Source organism: Poecilia reticulata, chromosome 13 (genome assembly GCF_904066995.2).
Source record: "Poecilia reticulata chromosome 13, P_reticulata-male-v2, whole genome shotgun sequence".
Lineage (NCBI taxonomy): Eukaryota > Metazoa > Chordata > Actinopteri > Cyprinodontiformes > Poeciliidae > Poecilia > Poecilia reticulata.
The window spans coordinates 20,851,311-20,874,254 of NC_088842.1; the positions used below are offsets into that span (position 1 = coordinate 20,851,311).

General features: G+C 38.8%; 1 protein-coding gene across 1 annotated transcript in view; it reads left to right on the forward strand.

Annotated features, from left to right (window-relative positions):
• Positions 1-572: 572 nt before the first annotated feature.
• The window catches only part of kcnj5 (potassium inwardly rectifying channel subfamily J member 5), a 28,068-nt gene continuing 5,696 nt past the window's right edge, over positions 573-22,944 (forward strand). Inside the window, exons 1-3 of the mRNA XM_008425975.3 lie at positions 573-879; positions 16,576-16,655; positions 18,947-19,820. Of these exons, the coding sequence (XP_008424197.1) occupies positions 16,593-16,655; positions 18,947-19,820 (937 nt within the window). The 5' untranslated portion in view covers positions 573-879; positions 16,576-16,592. The remainder of the gene's footprint in view (positions 880-16,575; positions 16,656-18,946; positions 19,821-22,944) is intronic.

Here is a 22,944-nt window from a genome sequence, read left to right on the forward strand (position 1 = left end):
TTGTCTAGCCGGAGACGTAGAAAGGGGCTGTTGCCGATTTTGCTCATTAGCTATTGAAGATGGAAATTTGTGACACAAATAGAGCTGCTGTCAGTACTTTAAGAACCCCCACGTGTCCTGAGTTAGATTTTGAAAAAAAACAGGCTGTGTCTTTAGAGTTAGAAGAAAATGTGGATCTTTTTGTGTGATATCCACTCAAGAACTTTAATGTGACATTCTGAATCTGCTGGCTTCTTTTCTTCATGCTTATCCTGTTTCACTTTTTTCCTCCCCTTCTTCTTTTCTCCGTTTATATTTTTTTATCACTCTTTCACCCTGGAGGCTTTTATTCAACTGCGGTTTTAGTGCAATTGATTATGCCAGCCTCCTCTTTGACAGTTTTTTTCATTTTTTTGTTCCCTGTCTGCAGTATCAAAACACACATACGTATTCATCCGTTCTTCACACCATGAATCATGTACTTGACTTTTCATTTGGACCGATTTCTGTAAGCTTTTGTAATAGGAAGAAAAAGGCTCATACAAAGTTCAAATCACGAAAGACAAAGGTGGGAAAAGTGAGAATATCCGAGAAAAAAATCCCACAGCTCATAACATCCTTCACATCTTCTCTCCTATCCACTCTCCCTTTCTCACCATGTCTCTCTCGCTCTCTCTATTACTCTCTCGCTCTCCCTCACACACACGAACACAGACCCCCCTCTCGCACAGAAGTAGACAGAGAGCAGTGAAGAGCAGAAGGAGCTGGGTGGCAGGAGGGAGGCAGGAGGGCTGTTGTTGATTGAACAAAGCCAGGGAAGGAGCGCACAGTCGTGGGGTGAAGAGCAGCTTTGAAATGCCTTGAAGGGAGCCTGCCAGTTACTCCTGCAGAGACCTGAAGGTAAGCCTCTACTGTTGAAGAAAAAAAAGAGAATAAAACAGAAGGGCAAGATGAAATACGAAAGGGAAGGTTTTTTAAGCTGCTGATGCATGATACCACTGTGGCACCACATCCAAGCTCCCCCCACCTATACATTTGACTGCAGTTGGCATCGCATGCTGCGTTTCATCTCTCCAACCCCTTCTCCAGTGACTTGCCGGTTGAAAAGTGTGCATCTCCTTATGAGGGACCCAAAGCTGTGAGCGCCAAACAAGACTGTGATAAATAGCAAGAGGGAGAATGAGGGATGCCAGGTAGTTGTGAAGCAGGAGAGCTGGAAAACAAGAAAAAAAAAAGTGTTGATGAGAAAAGTACACAAATTCCCCTCCTCCAGCGCTCGTCACATCTTGCCCTGTTTTATCTTATGCCACTGCAGAGCTACATAGATCATCTCTATGCATCCACTCGCTTTCGTGGCGGGGGCAGGGTAATCAAAAAGGCAATGAATCTCTGACGCAAGCGGAGAGGAGCCTGTCAACAGTCCTGCTGTTTGTTCCTGCTCGGATTATGCTCTGTAGTTCTTTCAGTGCAATGCAGGAGTTTCACGAGCGCAGCATCGGGAGCAAGAGTAAAAGCCGAAGCGAACGTCAATGTGTGTGTTGCTTCAGATCGTTCTGTGTGCCTCTATGTGATGCAGCAGGAATGGGGGGGGGGTGGTCTTCCACTTTGCCATCATAAAGCACAGTATGTTGTATTTATTTTTTGGTTTTTCACTGTGTTTTCATAGATTCTACAAAAGCAGAAAATAAAGTAACACATTTCATGATGGCCGTTGGCAGTTTTCATGAATATTCCGAACTGCATTTAGATAGAAATTTTTCATAATTCAAATCAATCTCTTTTAGCATGTTGGCTTACAACATTTCTGCCTCGTAAGAGGGGTTGCTTGGAGCATTTGTACACGGTTGACGTTTAACATGCAAAGCTGTGCATGCAGTCACAGCAAATTCATTTTTAGAAAATGGTGAAAAGCGAATTGCTACTCTGGGTCAATTCAAAAGTGAACTCTTGCCATACAAAACAAAATTAAATCACATTTCTGTGTTCCTGTGCAGAAACTTTTAGAACAAGCTAAAAAGACAGAAAAAACAACTCGCAGCACACCCAGCTAATCATTATCAGGATTCTTCAGCATCTCTGTGCAGTTAGCATGCAATTAGCATATGGTGCATGTGAGAATATAAATTCTGTCTGGTGTAAAAGTGATGAGGCGTAGAAAGAAATAGCATTGCTCTGGTTCAAACTGTTTAGAAAATCCTTCATACGGTGGAAGCTAAATATTGAATGGAACCTGCTCTAAGTAGCTATTAGTGTACTTACTCCATGACAGCTATTGACACAAACTATTTCCTAATGTTCACTGAATTTACCACTGTTTCTATATAGTAAAAATCAGCCCCTTCTCCTACGCCATTTGCGTTGTACAGAGAGTCTGGGCTCTCGGTTTCAAGAAGCGATTGCTTCCTGGAGGCTTGGCTTCTGTTGAAGTTTTAAATGTTATCCATTTACAAACGTTTGCCTGTGACGTATGTAATGCGAAGTTATGAAGCTTAGCGAAAATTGCCTGTGCTGCTGCGAAGAGAGAAGCTGAACGAGGCGGCTCTTAATGTTAATTTAATATTTGGAAGCGTGGCCAACATGGACCGAACGCTGCCATTGCTAAAACTACAGGCAGTTGAAAAAGGAAGGCAATGGCCGGGCTACTGTTTCTGCAATTCAGAAATGTGTAGTGTAAATTCAGTGGAACCTATTGATTTGTCTCTCTGCTAAGTACACTATGGATTGAAGGAGAAAACAAAAATCAAAGAACTTTAAGGGTTTAGGATTATTATCTATTTGTTTATTCTTATAGACAAGGCAATGTCTGTAAACTTTTATTTAAACAGGAAGCGAAAAACTCATTGAGAATAAAATGAGTTTTTACAAGAGTGTCCTGGGTTTTTCAGCAACAACTTCCTGTCGGGTTAAAACATAAAATTGTTTTGCGCTTAACACGCGTCTCGGGTGAAAGGATGTGCTCAGGTCTGTGACAGGAGCGTGGGGCTCAACATTCTCACAAACACTACCAGTGTACATATGTTACCATCATTGACTATTCTTTTGTGGCTTTAAAAGAAACGTTATACAATAAGAGTTTTCCAATTACTGCTGTTCATGCTGTGTTTTTAAAAAGGGAACGTCAGAGGAGTTTCACTGTTTCACTCACGCTGTGCGGACTCTTAAGTCTCTTTCAAGCCATCTTTGTCATCGCTATTAAAAACTTTACTTTTCTACATTCTCAGACTAAAAAAGAAAAGATAGAAGGTCAAACTGACTGAAGGATTTCTTAATAATTGTCCCTGTCACAAAAGCTGCCCATTTCCCAAAGTTACTTTTATCACTTTAATCTCCCCAGAGCCTGCTCACAGCTGATTGAGCCCTGATTGGGTATCCCAGGGAAGACAGTGAGTTGGCGAGATCTAATGCTTTTTGATGGATAGCCCTTTTAACCTTATTATCAGTCGTATCACTGTAGATATAGCTCACGGTTGTGTAGATAGGTCCCGCTCCTTCTTGCCTGTCTTCCAAGCCCTGATCACCCAAATGGATGAGCAAAACAGGGCAAAAGGCCAGATATAATTCTTGCCTGGGTCAGAGGACATTCTCTAGAAGGAAGATACTGTGAATAATTAATTGGATCTGTTTTCTTAGTCAACAATATGTGTCTCCAGAGGGTATGCAGAATGCTCTGTTTTGTAGACAGATCTACATTTTCACATACCGCAGCAGCGTATTTGTGTCAAGAGCTTAGCCAGGCGTGAAGATTTTTTTTTCTTTTTTTGTACATAAAGCTCTGGAAAGTGTGTGCGCGTAACAGAGTGCTGCACAAAGAAAGAGTTCTCTCTTTTTTTTTTAATACCGTTGAAAAATCTAAATGGTAATAATCTGTATTTGCAGCTCTAGCACTTTGATAGCAAGAACCCCCAACACTTGATACATGGCCAAATTTAAAAGTCACAGTCTTGCACTATGTGGGTCGAAAGTGAATTAAATTCATTCCTGCGCTGTTTAATAAAACAGGCAGCATAAAATTTCCCTCGCAATCTTTTCCCTACCAAAGTGTTTACACTCTCATAAATCTGCAGCAAATACAAATCTGTGTCGACTCTATTGTCACCTGTGATGCCAGTGCGCAAGATTTGTAGAATAAAGCTTCGCCGTTTCATATGCAGCCTCACAATACTTTCATACTACCTACAGCTTTATGACGCATAAGGTTTTAACAATATACGGGCCGTCCCTTCTGCCCACACGCAGAACAAAACAAAGCTTCACCTTCTGCCTGGTTAAAAAAAAAAAAAAAAAAAAAAAAACTGCATTAAGGATGATCATTTTGTACTCTGGTTTGCTCAGAGTACAAATGTTAACACAAATAAATTTTTAAATAGACAGTCGCAAAAATGAGACAAGAAGAAAACAGGCAAAAAGAAAAACTATCTGTTTTTTCTTCTTGCCTGGATTCTGCAAGAAAAATTATCTAATGATTATAAGTTGATCTGTGGTACATGTTGAAGAGATGGTTAATTATTTTGTGTGGTATCAGTAATTCCATTGCCTGTAGTGCAGACTTCACATTGCAGTAAGATTTTACAAAATCATTTTAGCTGCTGTGAATAATTTGAAAAAAGATACAATTGCACGTTAAATTTTATGTTTGTATTTCAGTGAAGGTGGTGCATTTCTTTGTCTCTTGAAGCCTTTTGGGTACGATACTGGTAAACTCTACGAAAATCGTCTCAGCATGGTAAAATGAAAGTTGCTTGTTGCCGTCTGTTTCTATCCAATGGTAATGTGGAATTTAAGATGGTTTGGAGTGAATCAACCAGGCTACACACAGCATTATTCCATCAGAGTTTGATGCTACGCAGGAATTGTTAAACAAGATGAAGTACTTGCAAACTCCCATGGACCTCAAAATAGAGAGTGTCCTATAGATTACAATTTTAACACAGCGCAGAAAATTTACATCATAGTTCACAACTTCACCTTCTGTTCGCCGATTGGCCTCGAAGAAATTCTACCAGAGGCAATACTTGTAAACAGGAGAAGGTCCAGACTCTACTATAGACCAGATTTGAATCAAGCAATGGTCAGGCTATCTTCCATGTAACTTTGCTAATGCTATTTTGGTTGGTATCAATCCTGATCAACTCATCAGCCTGGACAGCTGATTGAGAGTCAACCAGAATAATATGCATCATGTCAAGTCCAGGAAAAGCCCAGTACTGCAATGTCTTGGATGTCATTCTTCAAAATGGCTCCAAAATCCCAAAGTTTTCTCCTCTAGACGATCTCTGATACAGTTAGCAGTGTCGACCGACTTAACAGTATAAAAAGATCATGAAAGATGCTTGGCTGAAATAACAGTGACAGCTTTTTCATACAGACGGTTATGCCATGGATAAAACCGCTTTCTGCTCGAGTTCTTTTGAACACACTCACTTCAACATGACATCTGTCTCATAAGTAAAGGAACTTTTAGCTACTTATAACATCACAGAATCGAATGGAAAGAAATAAGTCTCTTTATGATGAGATTATGCTTAAGCATTGAGGCTGCTGTATCCAACACATCACAGCAGAGTTTTTTTATTTATTTATTTTTTTTACTTTCTGCTGCAGTGATCTGTTCACCTACTTAGCAGTAGGAGGTGCAACTAAGAAATTCTATAACAGGAAGTGCCATAAAAATGAATAGCTACAGATTTCAACTCTAAGTTGATTTTTGTGATTTTTGAAGTTTGTAGCATTTAAAACGAATATACTTTCAAGCAGGCATACAGCTTCCTGTAGATTAACACTTGTCTAACACTGTCCAAGTTAACAGACTAGAATAAGAGAATCCATCAGAATATGAATACGTTTTCAATCACTGCGTATTTTGTTAGATAAAAAATTATGTTAGCAGTCACTGTTAAAAGGTGTATGAATGTGAGAACAAAGGATCTCTGAATCGCTCCGTCCTGCATCACAGTGCAATGAGCCTCTCACTTCAGCTGCTCTTCTGTCCATTCAGAATTATGCACAGAGGATGTTTAATGTTCATTATAAAATATAATTTCCTCTTCATTTGCGGCTCCACCACAATTCTCAGAGTCCATCTTCTTGCCTATTACAAAACTGGCCACTTTTTACACGTTTGTCAAGATACCAAGAGGTTTGTCTTGTACTTTTACTCCAGCAGAGACACAGAAAATAGTAAACTTTCAATCACAGTGTGACTAGAAAAGACAAAAAAATAAAAAATAAAGCTGCACAGCATGTCACTGCCAACACTTAAGTAGAGGAAGAGACTGAGACATTTCTTACTGTGATAGTTCAGTTTCTCTTAAGTACTTTGTTGTGAATAAATTGCAAAAAAATATGTATCTGTCAGCTGGAACCATTGACCAGTGGTCAGTGTGACACACTCAGAATTTATGAAAACCAACATACAACTTTCCACAGCTGTCTCGTTTCCCTCATCTTTTAACCTTTGTCAGACTGATATTTCTGTCTGTTGCGATTCTGTTATGGCATATTGGATTTTTTTAAGATCATATCATGTTGACCTTGCACAGTGAGGCATGGTCAGGTCTGGCACAAGAATGACCAAGAACAGTTTGCACAAAGCGAACTTTACTATTGGATCCATTTGCAAAAAATGTATTCCAGTACTTGAAACATTTTATGCCTTGGCTAGTGTTTTATGAGACGACATAATTAAAACAGAAAGGTCACAGCACTGTTTTCTTGATGCTGGCTTAATGAACACGAGTGATATATTTAATTTATTGAAAGTGTGATTCTTCTTATTTTTCCCTTTAAACTTTGCAAATTATTGCAAACAGTGTCATGCAAACCTAATAAGAGTTCAGATCTGGTCAGTGGGGGTTAGAGTTAGTTCCTCTGGATATTTGGTTGTTCAATGTTTTATATCCATAGCATCTATGCACTTAAGACATCATCTTACAAGTGAAGGTAGATTTTATCATTGTTTGCTTTATGTATATTGAAATGAGACTTCAACTTCTTTAACTGTAACTGTCTGGTATAACAATTGATTGATGCTTTGAAACATCTATCCACTCACACAGTGGCAGCTATAATAGCATGTCAATTTGTAATGATTCATACACAGAAATAATTTTATTCTGTGTTGTGTTATCAAAAGATGCTTATTGATTCACATCATTAAAAATCTGTACATTCTTCCTCACAAATCGTGCATCTGGGGAATTTCCATTTCTTTGCGTATAAACAAAAAGTTTTTCTATTGTAGAAGAATCAATGACAGAAAACGAAAGTCAAATTGATTTAGATACTAGTTACTTTCATATCAATCCTTCTTTCAGACTTGTGAAAACAACAAAAACATCCTAAAGGCACACTGAACTTTTTAATTTACTTTAACTTATTATTTTCGTATAAACATGACACTTTACTTGTGGAAAAAAATACAAATTATATATAAAATAATAATAAATAAATAATTCCCTTCTCACCCTCCGTGGGTGGTCTGTTTCATCCTCTGAGCTCGGGTCCTCTACCAGAGGCCTGGGAGCTTGAGGGTTCTGCGCAGTATCTTGGCTGTGCCTAGTACTGCACCTTTCTGGACTGAGATGTCTGATGTTGTTCCTGGGATCTGTTTTAGCCACTGCTCCAGTTTGGGGGTGACTGCCCCGAGGGCCCCGATGACCACAGCCACCACTGTGGTCTTCACCTTCCAGGTCTTTTCCAGTTCCTCCCTGAGGCCCTGGTATTTCTCCAGTTTCTCGTGCTCCTTTTTCCTGATGTTGTAGTCACTTGGTATTGCTACATCCACCACAACGGCTTTCCTCTGTTGTTTATCCACCACCACAATGTCCAGTTGGTTCGCCATAAAATATATATAAAAAAAAAAAAAATTCCCTTCTCACCCTCCGCGGGTGGTCTGTTTCATCCTCTGAGCTCGGGTCCTCTACCAGAGGCCTGGGAGCTTGAGGGTTCTGCGCAGTATATATATATATATATATATATATATATATATATATATATATATATATATATATATATATATATATATATATATATATATATATAAAATCTAAATAATTAAAGGAATATAATTATTTCTTAATGGGTGAATGACTGAATGTAGTGTGAAGCCTTTTGGAGTCCTATAAATTTGACAAGGCACTGTGCAATACATTTACCCTAATTAAAATATTTGGCAACACCTGCATAGCCCATATGCTGGGAAATAAGGAAATGCGACCTCCCAACATGATACGTGCCCAAAATGTAGCTCTGTAATACTCTCTCTCTGTGATGTCTAATTCATCTACAATGCATTGTGGTGAAGTTCCTCGCTGCCATGATTGACTTTGAATGTCTCACTAACTGGTAATTATTGCTTCATGTATGAAGCAACCCCTTAAGTCCTCTGGTACCAGTTCTAGATGCACCAGTACATGCAAACAAACAATTGACATAGCCACTGGCACTCAAATTATGTCCAAATCAGAAGATTTATTATGGGCTCTTGAGATAGTGTTTAAATCTCTTTGAGCCTTTTACATCCTTAAGCTTATTACTAGCCTGGTCATTGCCATCCTGTAATTTTGCTTGTCTTGTCTGGGCTTTCTCCCACTGACAAGGATTCCTCGGGTAGAATTTCTGCTGAACCAATCGGCGAGCAGAAGGAGATGTTATGAATGTTGACAAATTCCTGTGCCGTTTTAGAGTGGTAGTCTGCATGCACTTTTAGCAATGGCAGCGGACGAAGTGAACAAAGCTGTTCAGTCCGTGTTGCCCATGCTATGTAACATTAAAATTTGGCTTGGCACTTCTCTCTTTGCACTGGAGGATGATTGTTTACAACGCAAGCTTTGTAGTGTCAAACTGGGACATTACATAAGTCACGGGCAAACGTTTGCAATTGGATACAGTTTAAAACTTCAACCAACAAAGTCCACGCTTCCTGGAAGCCATCGTTTCCCAAGGCTGAGAGCCCAGACCCTCTACAAAGCAACTAGCGTAGAACAAGAGGATGATTTTTACAAGGCTAGCTTATCATCCACACTTCAGTGGAAAATGTGCTGCATTACTCAGCTGGAAAATAAAGCAGCCTGAAATTGTTCAACACATAAGTGACAGGTCCTAATCTAATTTCATTCTCAGATGATATGTGCTGACTATCGGAAGGAGGGGGAGGATGCTCAATGGGACAAGTATGGAAACACAACAACGCAATGAGAATTTTAATAGGGATCAATTGACCTTTGGGTCCCCCAGTATTCAGTGTGTACCACCTGACTCAGCAGCTCCATCCTGTCAGATTTAAACCAAGCCTCCCTGTTCTACTGTTCTTACTCGTCCTTCTGCCCTTTGCAACAAGAATCATTGGATTTAGCAACTACAAAACTACACTTTAAATGAGATTAAATCCAATGCAACTTCTGTGCATTTCAACCTTGACAAGGTGAAATGCAGTTTGCGCGAGCATGTGCACCAACCGAGTTTCACACATTTCAAGTCTTTTTTATCTCCATGTCGTCTCTCACACTACAGGTCAGCGTGGTTGAAGAGGGTGCTATTTGGCTCCTGTAGGTGTTGGAGTTTTAATAATTCTCCTCCCACTTAAGCAGCGATGTAAAATAATCCTTATCTTAAAAGAAGGGCTTTTGCAAGCTGCGGTGCCTAGCCCCACTGATGTATGAAATGTACTGTAAGGAGAGAGAGAGATGAAACCGGGAAGAGTGAGGAAGATACATGTCAGTGTGTGCATGAGAAAGAGGAGAGACATAGAGGTATCATTAGGGAGATTGTTTTTTCACTGTGATTCGAGCTTCTTGATGCAGTGTCATGTCATTCAGAAGGTCACCCCATGAGAAGGACACACCACACACACTCAGCTCACTATCAGGCATTATAGGAAAATGGTTTAGTGATGCAAGTGTGAGTGTGTGCATGTGGATCTGTGGGTGCATGAGAATTTGATTGTGTGTTTGTTGGGCTAAGAGCCACACTAGCTGGGGATGAATTTAGTCTTTTGACCGAGCGACCTCATAGTGTCATAAGTGAGCAGAGATAGCCCAGGAAATATTCATAGCAGGTCTGGTAACAATGGCTCAAGGGGAGGAATGGAGGAACGGCCAAGTAAGAAAGTTTCATTGCTTCCATGAACATGAAGAACAGAGAAGCTATAATGACCCTAATACTGTAGGCAGAGTGGCTCTGCAGATACTTACAACCTCTACAGTCACAAAAATCTTTCTACTGAACATACAGTAAAAATAAATAAATAAATAAATACTGAAGAACTTTTTCACTAACTTTAATGTTACCACACTGCAACTACCATTTGGAAGTGTGGATTTTTTTTTTTTACAAGGATTTGTGTTAAGTACTTATGAGTATTCTACATCTCACCCTCATCAGATTAGCTTATTGACAGAGAGCCAAACACATATAAAGGCCACTCAGAAGGCAGCCATGAGTAAAAGGAGCTTTCGTAATCTAAAACAAGTCTGACTTCAAAACATCAGCAGTATTGAATTCTATGTTTAAAGTTGCACAACATCATTGACAACATTGAGGTCCCATTACTATCTTGATGTCAGTAGAGTTTTGCATTCTTTAAATTTCAGAAAAGGTTACATTAAAATGTAATCTAATGTAAGAGATTCCACTTGGAATTTTTCTTACCATGAAAGCAAAGAAACATGGAGTGGGATGGTCTTCACACATTAGCAAAACTGAAAACTGTGACCTCCATGTAAAATGCTTTTTTGTGCAAAACTGGCGGTGCACATTACAAGGAGAACGACCAACATCTCCACAGTGAAACATGAACATATTGCTGCGGGGAATGCTTTTCATGGGTCAGAGTAAAACACAGGATACAAGGAGCTAAATACAGGATGGATCTCAGAAAACCTGTTTGAAAGTGCAGAAGACTTGAGACTGGCACAGATTTTACCCTTCCATTTGGAAAAAATGCTAAAAATACAACCAGAGATGCAGAATAAAAAAATATGCATACATGTTGTACTTTTCAGGTTTTTATTTCTAAAAGCAATTATGCTCTTCTATATTCGTTTGTTATGTAAAATCTAAACAAAAATGCATTGAACAGTCCTTATATTACAGTTAATTAATTTTGATTTAAGATTAGAGAAAATTATGTTTAAAGAAAAAAAAAAATTACAGCATCAAACTATGTCCAATTATGCTGATAAAGCAAGGATAATAACTAATGAATGTGATTCCTAGTATTTATTAGTGTTGTCATAATTACAAAAATAAGTAAAACAAAACTAGCTGTGTTAATTATAAAACAGCTTTGGAGCATTGGAGCATTGGAGTTTTGCTAATGTAAAAAATGTAAATGACCAAGACATCATTACAAACCCCAGGGGAAAAAAATCATAGCACTTGTCAATGGTTAGACGGAAGAAAAGGTTTTCTGCTGAAGCGTGCTGTTCTCTGTTCAGATGATGGCTTTAGAGTACGCTGTGTCAGCAAATAAGGAAGAAATATGTAGTGAAGTTATCCCTCAAGAAACTACTTCTGCGACTTGCTTGTACCCACTGGCTTTGAGCACAATGAGTGCTTTTGTTATCAGGATACGAACACAATTCAGCTAAAGCATCCTGTCACTCGTCTGGTAACAAGATAAATGCTTGTTACCCTCTTAAAGGGTGGAGATAAAACATCCCATCTGGTATCTCTATACGAACACCTCTCATTCGGGCTTGTCGAGTGTATCTCAAACAGACACAGCAATTACAGCCTTATTGAAAACACACATCAGTCGGGAAGTTCATAAATCCCCCAGAGAGCAGCTATCTTTAATTCGTGAGAAGACGTAAAACGAGCCTAATTCAGTGACCCTGAATTGAGTGCAACCCTGGTGAAGTATTCAGGGAGGGTTTTATGACAGCTTCTAGAGTGTCCCATGTCTCTGCTGTCCGCTTGTCCCTCAGTCTGTCTCTGCCCTGCTCGGATGCTCGTCACGTCGCTTTGCCCTTTGCTTTGGACCATCAATGTCAACACTGCATTCCTGTGTGGAGCTCAGCTGTGACGCGTTTTCTCCCACCTCTGCAGGCTTTCGCATTCACTCTCCTTGCCTGTCGGTGATCAAATAGAATAACATCAAAGAAACATGACAGAGAAATGTCAGAAGTTGAGGTCAGGACGCAGCCTCGAAAGTATCCATTTGCTTACTTCATAACAAGGTTGCGTGTATCCATCTGGTTGGTTGGCAAATTTGCAAGATGATTTTAACACAGAGTCCAGGAGCTCTCTAAATTAATCACCTCTTGCGGGGCTCTGGAGGTGTTCAGATGCTAAAATTAGGGTTTTATCTGACACCTTCAGACACACACACACACACTCACTCATACCTCCTCACTTTATATTAGTTTCATTTATAAAAAAAAAAAATCACATGAATGAGATGGCCCTTTTTACTTCTGCTGTTACACATGAAAGGTGTCTAAAAATACACTTTAAGAAAAACAAAATAGAAAAGAGAAATAATCCCACTACAGAGAAAATTGTCAGCACATCATCTCATCGCTCCATCGGAGCTAAAAACAACCACAAAGACAATATCCAGACTCATGATTTCATGCAACTCTAAATGTAAAGCACCTGTATTCTCAGCCAGAAAGATTATTAATATTTACGTCCACAGTAGTTGCTGTCTCCGAGTTGAGAAACATACGGGAGCCGAGTGAGAGGTGTGCAGAGACTTGTGCGTCTGTATCTGTGCATGTGTGCACATGTACTTGAAAGGACTGACAAGGCTGCCAATGAGGAGCCTGTGCTTTGGGAATATTACATCATTAAAAACAGTGCAGCTGAGCCTGCCTCATCATCCCAGCAAATTAGCCAGCAGTGGATGCCAGGTCATCTCCCATGTGATGCAATACTTGGGTTATGCAGAGTACCGTGATATGATGGTCATAACGAGCTTAAATTTGGACGTCTTTGGTTCATTATTTTCATGTTGTGTGGGTGTTTTACTACAAAGATTTTGAGGTAAATCCTTTTTTTTTCTCTCCCTCTCCCTTGTGAGGTTAGGATTTGGTAACAAAAGTCCTAACCGTGTCTAATGAGACATCCAAACACTAGAAGGATAATTCCAGAGCTTGTTAGGGAACTAGTGCATTCTAAATGTAGGCAAGTACAGCAAATTGTCAGTGATTATTTTGACATTTTCAGTGTAAACATTTTGTAACTTATGTGTGAAGCTCATTAACCAGACCAGCAGCATAGCACACTTTGGTAATTGCTCTGTCAGGGTAGAGGGCTATTATGAAGAATATTTTTGAGCTACTATTTAATAACACTGTGGATTCATTCATCTTCCATATGCCAATTAACCGCCAAGTTGTTGATGGTTAAGGATAATTTTATTTCTAGTGAAATGACTGCTTCAACTAAGCAAAAAAAATTCTCTGAATAAATTCTCTGTTTTTCATATAACTGCATAGACCTACTATTTGGAAAAAAAGTATTTTGTCATTAAAATGTTTTGTAGGAAGTTAAAGTAAACAGAGGCATAGTGTATAATTCCAGTGAGTGCGACAAAGGAGTGTTGGAGTTGAGAATCAGTACATGCAGAGATTAATTTAAAATTTGGTGTTTATCCCAAATGAGTGGACCAAGATAATCATCAATAACCTGAAACCTAGCATACCTGTGTTCTGTCAATAGAGGTTCTTATAGATATTCTAATCTAGCTAACAATTGTAGCTTGTTGGCTATAGCTAACAAACTCAGTTTTCCTTTATAAGAGCATGTTTAAATTGGGCACAATATTCTTTGGGAGATTGTTAAATCTGTGCATAAGGAGGCTCAAAATCATTGGACTTCAGGACATTATTGCAGATCCTCAGCTCCTCTGTTCTCCAGTTTGAGGATGGTGATTGAGAACACAGCACTTACCAATTGTTTTGATAAATACAGATTATGTCTGTGGTTAATGGCATTTCAAGAATCAAAAACGAATCCATCTGGAAACGTTAAAACCATTTTATGCCAAGGCAACTTGTTTTCATAAAAATATTTTCACTTTCTTTTGAAATTATGACAAACCTTTGGCCATATACAGTAGATCTGTGTTTGCTTGTTTTTTCCACACCCCCCACCTGCCGAGAATGTGTAAATACCTGTAACTTGCTAATACAGACATAACTCATCTTTGGACAGATATTTAAGAGTAGGTGGCTTGTTTTTTTTTGTTTTTTTTACTGTAAATTTGGTGCATAAATGGCACATCAAGTTGATTGTGCTATTCGAGCAGGGATCAACACACATAGTTCTCAAACTCAGTCTTTGTTTGAGAATAAAAACGGAGGCATTGCTGGTTATAGAGATCTGAGAGGTGGAGCTCAAGAAAACAGGTTAGGTATGTGATGGTGGGTGGTAGTTTCCCAGGCCACATGCAGAGTCACCTCAGAGGCATCAGTGGTAAGTTTTAGTCACAAACAAAATGTAATGGGTAACAGTTGGGGTCTCTCTGGACAAGTTTGGGTCATCCAGAGGGAAGTTATTTTAGGAATCATGAACAGAGAGGTTGTATGAAAGCGTTGGGAGGGGCAATCAGGTTCTGGTGTGAGAAAGCATGCACTCCTGAGGGGAGTTCGGAAGGCACTGTGTTCTGATGGTAGAGCGCCTGTTGCTGGATGGTCAGTCTAGGAGATGTGGGCATCAAAGCTCCTGCGGATTGTTCAGCAGGAGAATCTTCAGATGGATGGCAGGGGAACATAATTAAACCTCTGGAGCATGAAGACTGCATGACTCAAGAATCATACACTCTCACAAAAAAAAAAAAAAAAAAGACATGCGGTCACAAGAACTTTCTGGAGATTTAAAGTCAACCAACAAGGCTAATCATCCAGCAAGGAGTGAAGGTCCTGCAGCTCCTTTATTCACCAGAGTCCTGATGAGGTGACTAACCCCAGGTGTGCAGGCCAGCAGAGCCAGCAGAGGTCAAAGATCCTCTCTAAAAGGCCACATCCGCACAGTATCGATGCTCTATTACAGTTTTTTTTGCTGAAATCCTTTTTTTTTTTTTTTTTTTTTTATGTGGTCGTTCACACTGCTAATTAAACCCGACCACAATAAGACTTCAGTGTGAACGGTTTATGTCAGACACCAGCTCACTGTTCAGTAACAAGTGAGCTGGTGTCTGACATCAACAGCCGTTTAAGGACCATTTTTAAAGTTTATTCAGCAATGGAAGCCATCAGTATTGCCAGAGGATTATAACAACAGAAAAAAAGATAATAAAAGGAAAGCAAAACTAATAGTGATGGCTTTTTATGAAGCATTAACTGCAATTTCTGTAGGGAAGTCTGTTTGTATGTGTAGTCAGAGCCAGGAGTGTCTGATTGTTATGCGATGCATAATATCATAATCACAATTTTTACTACTGTTTATGTCCTCATTTTAATGCATCTGGCTTCTTCTGGTGCAGAATTATGACGCACGTCTCATATCAATGACAGCTAAGCCAAATAGATTGCAACATGGCAGAAACTTTGAAAACAATCAGATATGTATTCAAATTAATCCCACTCATGGAAGTGGCACGTATTGGATTTTTTTTGGGGTTGGTGAAAAGATCGGAATTGGGCTGTTCTAACTGTGGCAAAAAAGCCAGATATAGGTCGCATATGGGCAGAGATGGTGGATTTGGGTCACATTTGCTTGCTGTGTAAATGTAGCCAAAGTGAAGTCACACGCTCAGGAAAATGCACAACAGAATCCTGTCAGGGTGTGTGAGAGGTGACTTGTGTATCTCTTATTACTCAATTAATATAGAAATATGTTCTAAACGCTGCTGAGTTGTTTTTTTTAACATATTTAATATATCCAACCCTAATTATGCAATTGACTCTATGGTGACTTGGTTTTCCACAGAAACAAAATGTAAATGTGTTTAATGTCTCTTAGTAAGGACACTAAAGTTTGGGACAAAAGAATAACCTATAAGTTATACAAACAAGTAAAATGAATATTCTGGCTTATTCCTACACAGTTGCAGACTGTGCAGTGGTGCCAACTTCCATTGGAGGGAGATAAAAAGAGCACCCTTTTGCAAAATGCATTAAGGACGCCAAAGAGACAGATTTTGCTAAATTTGTCTCTTGTCTGTCCTCCAACACATTGACATTTTTTGGGTTGTTTATAGTCACCAATTAACCTAATGTGTCTGGTTTTGGACTGTGGAGAGAATCTGGGGAGAACCCGTGCAAATACAGACAAAATCTTCAAATGCCACAAAACAAACAAGCAAAAAAAAAAAAAAAAATACTCATGGAAACTAAGCCCATCTTTTTGCAAGGCAACAAGTGAAAAGTGTTGGCTGATTGGCAAAAAGGTGAAACAGATAAATATCCAGTCAGAAATTTTTTGATAAAATTTAAATAAAAAATTTTATTTTGTTTTCTGTGTTGGTTTAATTAGATTTAAGCAAAAAAAAAAACACACAAACACATATATATATATATATATATATATATATATATATATATATATATATATATATATATATACACACTCAGTGATTATATTCTCAGAAATACTGCAAAATAGGAATGTTTTGCATCTAAGGTAATTAACCTGCTTCATGTTCCACAGGTGTGCTTCAGCTGAGGATGGCAGGAGATTCCCGAGTCCTCATGGACCACAACATGGAGATAGGGGTAACGCCTGCACAGGTAAACTGCGAATCCACCATTTTTCGCCGAAAGGTTGATGTTTGCTAAACTCCAGTAAATAAGATGGGGAAGAATAAGAGGGAAGGAAACCAGGCTGTCAATCTGTGCAGAAGCTTAACAGTACTCAAAGTAAAATGGCTATTAAATATGCAACTGGTGTGCTGTAAAGATGTGTTTGTGTTTTTGAGAAGTGCTGACAAACAAAATATGATTACATTTCCTCAATACTCAGATCAATGCATAATTCAGTTTTGCTAGCACTGAGAATGATAAAGAAAAGACATCCAACACTTGCCTCTATAACAGATGGTGGAGTCATGCTTGTTATCTGCACTCATTCCCCAGCTGACTGGAACTTTTGGCGGATACTCAAGCTCGACAAAAAAAGGCTCAATAAGGAAAAGGAAAAAAATAAAAAATAACTTCCACTTATTGCTGCCATTCTGAGGCTGTTAATTAATTTGTTTATGGACCATCAACCCCAGGTACTGACTACAAAAGGCAGTACTAGTTGAGACATCTACTTCTATGACTCAATTAGACCATACAAGATGAAATGAATGAGCTTGTTTTCATGAGCGGTGTAAAAGAATGGCTTTCTACACAAGATACAAGATTTAAATATTGACTGCTAAAGAAGCACTTGAAATTGCGGGGCATGCTGCTTGTACGTTGTCATAGTAGACTATATAAAAGTGTGGCAGTTGTATCTTAAGGTTGGACCATTCAAGCTTAACTGATTGTCCACTGTAATATCAGCAGCACATGCTGCCACAGCTCAAAATCTCCTGCCCCCTCCTAGGGTAAGTTTAAAAAGTTGCAAGTAGTGAACTTATTGGCCGTGAATTTATAACTTTTATCTTGTGTTTATATGCTTTAATAACATTTCATCCAAACTGATCAAGTTGCTTCAATAAGTTATCGTCTCTCAGTTCTTCATTGAAATGTACCTTAAACAAGGATTAATATGAAGAAAATCAGTACAGTACACCCACATCTGACTAAACATGCATAATTAAACATAGGAGAGCAGTGAAAGTTCCCCTGACACATCAGTGATACTACCTTTAATAAACCTGTCTGGCAGGCTTTAATTGTAGGCTCCGTAATCAAAGGCACTGCAAGGACATTGTAGTGCTTTTGATTCATTTCTTTGCCAGCTAAACCGAGAGTGGAAAGCTCGTAAAGGCCAGCATGAACACAACAGGATGAAAACCTCTCAATGATATCTGCATAATACTGGACAACTATAGACTGCAGGTGTCCAATTAGCAGCAAAGTATATTGAGACAACGACACTTTGTCACAGGTCATAGGTTTGTTTGAAAGCTCCACATGGCTTTGTCTTGATGTATGTTTGTTATTGCTTCACTGCTATATGCTTGTGTGACTCAAAAGCAAAATAAGGTCAGCCTTTGTTGAAATACATCACCGAAAGTGTGAAGCTGTAGTGCTATTTTCATTAACCCTTGTGGAAAATGACATTCAATTCGGCAACAATGCATGGATGCTAATAAAAGCAGCTTGTGTCAATGATATCATAAGGGTATGTTGGAAAAGGATGAAAAATCTGCTCAAGCTAGCATCCCTTAGCATGCAAAAGGAGAGAACACAAGGGACACAGAGGGAGACAGGACACAGCTGTGGAGCCAGACCGCCTTGCTGGAGCGGGGCCAGCACAGACAAAGACCCCGGTGTCCTTGTGCTCTTTTGTCCTTAGTCTCTGCTTCTGTTCAGGTCTGGTCCATATGCACACATAGACTGGCACCTGCAATGTCAGTGGCAACCAGAGCACAGGAGGCAACTTTATAATGCAGCTATTGATTGCATTGGTGTCGCTGCCAGACAGCCAGGTGTAATGTGTGTTGGTTTTTCTAGGATCTCCGAGTAAATCCAATAAAACAAGTTCACTTCTAAAAACTTTACCCCAATAGTTCTAAAACCTTTTTACGACAAAAAGGACCACAATCTGTATGCGTTTTCAGGAGTTTCATTATCACGAGTGATAATATTTTTTGAAATATAGACTGAAATTTGTTGTACCATAAAAAGAACATTAGCAACATTTAATTATGTTTCCATTTTTTGCTTGAAGGTTGAGATTTTAGGCAGCACAAGAACCTGTACTATAGTTTGAGAACCATACACTTACAAAACATAAAGGATGTAAGATAAATTTGTACAGGAAAATAAGGAGATGTTCAGTAAGAGCTTCTTTCAAGCTGTTTGTGCATGCTTATTTTGTTTTACCTTCTGTTTTTTTTCTCTGTCTCTTTTTTTGTCCACCCCAGGTTAAGAAACTCCCGAAACATTTGCGGGAGCCTCAGATCTCAACCGAGCGAACCCACTTGATTTCAGAACCTGTAAAAAAGCCACGACAGCGGTATGTGCAGAAGGACGGCAAGTGTAACGTTCATCACGGAAATGTGCAAGAGACCTATCGTTACCTCAGTGACTTATTTACTACTCTGGTGGATCTGCGGTGGCGCTTCAGTTTATTAATTTTTACCTTGGTTTATGTGGTCAACTGGCTTTTCTTTGGGTTTCTCTGGTGGCTTATTGCACTGGTTCGTGGAGATCTGGTGCATGGAGATGAAGAGGGCTGGACCCCCTGTGTGGAAAACCTCAACAGTTTTGTCTCAGCTTTCCTCTTCTCTATTGAGACAGAGACCACCATTGGGTATGGCTATCGCGTCATTACAGAACGATGCCCTGAAGGTATTGTGCTGCTCTTGGTGCAAGCCATCTTGGGATCCATTGTCAACGCAATTATGGTGGGGTGCATGTTTGTCAAGATTTCACAGCCAAAGAACCGCGCCGAGACCCTCATGTTCTCAACCAACGCCGTCATATCGGTGCGGGACAACAAGATGTGCCTGATGTTTCGAGTGGGGGACTTGAGGAACTCTCACATTGTGGAGGCGTCAATTAGAGCGAAGCTCATCCGCTCACAGCAGACCAAAGAGGGGGAGTTCATCCCACTCAACCAGACTGACATTAACATCGGCTTTGACACGGGGGATGATCGGTTGTTCCTGGTGTCGCCACTCATCATTTCTCACGAGATCAACGAAAAGAGCCCCTTCTGGGAAATGTCCATGGCACAAATGGAGAAAGAGGAATTCGAAATCGTCGTTATCCTTGAGGGCATGGTTGAAGCCACAGGTATGAAGAAGGAAACAAATGAGAAAGTAGAATTGAAGGATATTCCAAGAATTAATAATGCATTTTGTTTACAAAGATAAAGAGTACAAAGTGACATTAATAATGGATGGATGAGTAGAGGAAATGGAGAGGAAATAAAGGTGTTCTACGTATTTAATGTTGTAATTTATAAAATGATAAAAGGCTAATTGACTTTTCTTGGAGCATCAAAAATATTAAGACATTTAGTTCCGTATCATTAAAGTTGTAATGAGGATTTGGTATTTCATAAGCTGATGACTGCTCTTCAATCAAAAGGCCTCCGTGTAATTTTCTTAAATGGGACGTAAAACTAAAACCTACAAAAGCATTTCAAGTGTTTCCTTGTGCTCTCAGCCGCCCTCATCCCCATTATTGCTACTTAAAGGTTTTGTCTTTGATTGTGTTTATTTCAAAATGAATAAAGTGTAGCTACCCACACTACCGGTTTTTGTTTTGGGTAAATTCTGAGGTTCTGGTTGGTTACATTTACAAGGCACGTATAACAGGAGCTGCTGCTGTGAGTAGTCAGAGGACAAGAATCCATAGTAAAATAGTCAGAATGTTGAAAAACAATCCCAGTAAAAAAATAAATAAATAAAAATAAACTAAACTGTATTTCTACACCAAGAATAAAGTTCTATTGCCAGAAGAACTGGCATAAAATTCCAGTTAATGATTGGAAGAGAGAATCTATAGGAAGAATTATTGTTGATATTCTGTAACATAGTAATGTGCTTTGAATTTGTCATTTTTAATGATTTGTGTTTCAGTTGCTCTCTCCCACATGGACAGCTGTCTAAACGCAAAATGCACAAGCCGTCCATTTGATTTTCTTTTGTGTTATTCAAATTTCTAGAGTGCATTGAACACAATGCAGAGATATGTCAAGTTTTCAGCTCATAGCTCCGCAAATAAAATACCTTTGTTCTTGGATATCCAACTAAAAACTGAAAACACATATGTTTTTGCAACATTCTTCTTTTGTTTGTCTTTTGACAGATTCATAGGTCAGTGCAAAGATAGTGAGAAAATAAAACAAGATAGTTTAGAACAAGAAAATATAATTTATGTATCGGTAATAAAAAATGCTGAAGCCTTCCCAAAAAAACTATAAAAGCTCTTCAGAATGTCACTTGATAAATACCCCGTAGAATATTAGAGTGTTAGTGTGACCCTTGTGAACTTTTAGTTAGCTTGGTAAAAACCAACCCCTTATTCTGCTCGTTGCTTTGTACAGAGGGTCTGGATGCTTACTGGAAATTGCTTATAATGTAAAAAAAAACCACCTCCCAACGCAAAGAGAATTGCTGAGCCACAACATATTTCCAACTTTTATTTCTCAATGTTTATGGCCAATACAGATTGAATGACCTCTACTGCCATTGCAAAACTACAACCACAGGCAGACTACAGTTCAAAAATAACACAGAAAATGACATCATACTTGTTGAAATTTATTCTGAGAACTCAAGCTAATTGGGAAACGGTTCCAAGAGACATTTTTGTAGATCATAAAATGCTACGTGTTCCAAATTTCATAATACTCAATCGAAGCATGACTTGGAGCTGATCAGGTACTGTACAGGAATTAGGCCCTGTCCACTGAATATTTGCATAAATATGTTGAAATTGGTGCAGACCACATGATATATGTGTAAATTAAAGCTAGACTTATGGCTACAGTGTGATGTCTGCCTTCACTATTCCGCCAAGCCATACCGCCCAGTGAAAAGTTTCTGTTTTGGATATCTGGTGAGATCGACTGTGTCCCATATGACTCAATCTCAAGTGAGTAGGTAAATGTGACCAGCAAGAGACCTTTCCATGTGACTTAGATATCTTCAGGTTTATACCTGTCAAGTTTTTAACTTGAGAATATGGGAAATGTCGCCGATGCTCTTGTTGTTGGACACCCCATACTGATCAATCAACATAGTTCAGATCTTCTATGCCAAGGAACTTGTGGCAAGAATGCAACGTCTTTGTTCTCTGTAATATTTTGATTGAAAGATGTCCGTCTTTCTTTTTTTGCTTTCTCATGCCGTTGAGCACTTGACTCAGCCACGCTCTCACCTTTCATTTTACTGAGACATCACACTGAGGTTATGCTATCACTGTCCTTGACTGCAAGGCAACAGACAAACACAAATTCCTAAATACCAAATTGTCCACTGTTATATGGAATTTAGTATTTGGAGCAAATGCCATAAGCATGTGAACTTGGTTAAAATGAAGAGTTTTCCATCACAACCATTTTGATATAGAGTTGTTAAAGTATTACCTGACCCAAATACGCATGCTCATTCCTAAACTGCCCTTGGGTATGAGTGTGTGCATGCCAGGTTGTCTGTTTTGCTCTGTGAAGGACTATTGAAGTTGCATGTAAACACCCATTTAGACCTTTTTTAACCCTTGTGCGATCTTAGCTTCTGTTTACTCCCCTTGTCTTATGGGTCAAAAATGCTAAAACCCCAAAATAAAGCAGATTAATTGAATTTTAGATCCAAAATCTATTTTGCATGGTGAAACAATCTGTTATTTGTCATTTTAACTCAATTTAATTCATTTTTTTTTATCATGTATGTTTTTGCTACATTATACAAAAAGATGATCAACAGTATTACACTCTTTTTTTCTTTCTACCACAGAGTGTCATAGCAGTTTTCCTTTACATAGTAAAGGTTTATTATTGTAATTATATAAATGTGAACCTATTACTTCTGAATTAATTGCACTAAAAGTGAAAAAAAGTCAACAATTTGGAACTTTTTTGTCAATTCTTTAATATTTTTTTAGGAAGTGAATTATAAAAATACCTCTTGTATTTGTATAATTCACTTTGCCTCTACGTATGCAAAGCAGGCAAGACAACAAACAAAATGTTGTTTGTTTTTGTGAACAATTGTCAACATCAACAGAAGAGTTGATGTTGACAACTTCAGCATCTTACGTTGAATAACATAAGGTGTTGAACCTCCTGCAAAATATTATGAGATGTTCGACATGAGATGAAGAACATCTTCTGCTCAACATAAGATGGATAACATAATCTGCATAACATAAGATGGAGAACATCTCAACAAAAAATGAAGTAGATGTAGGT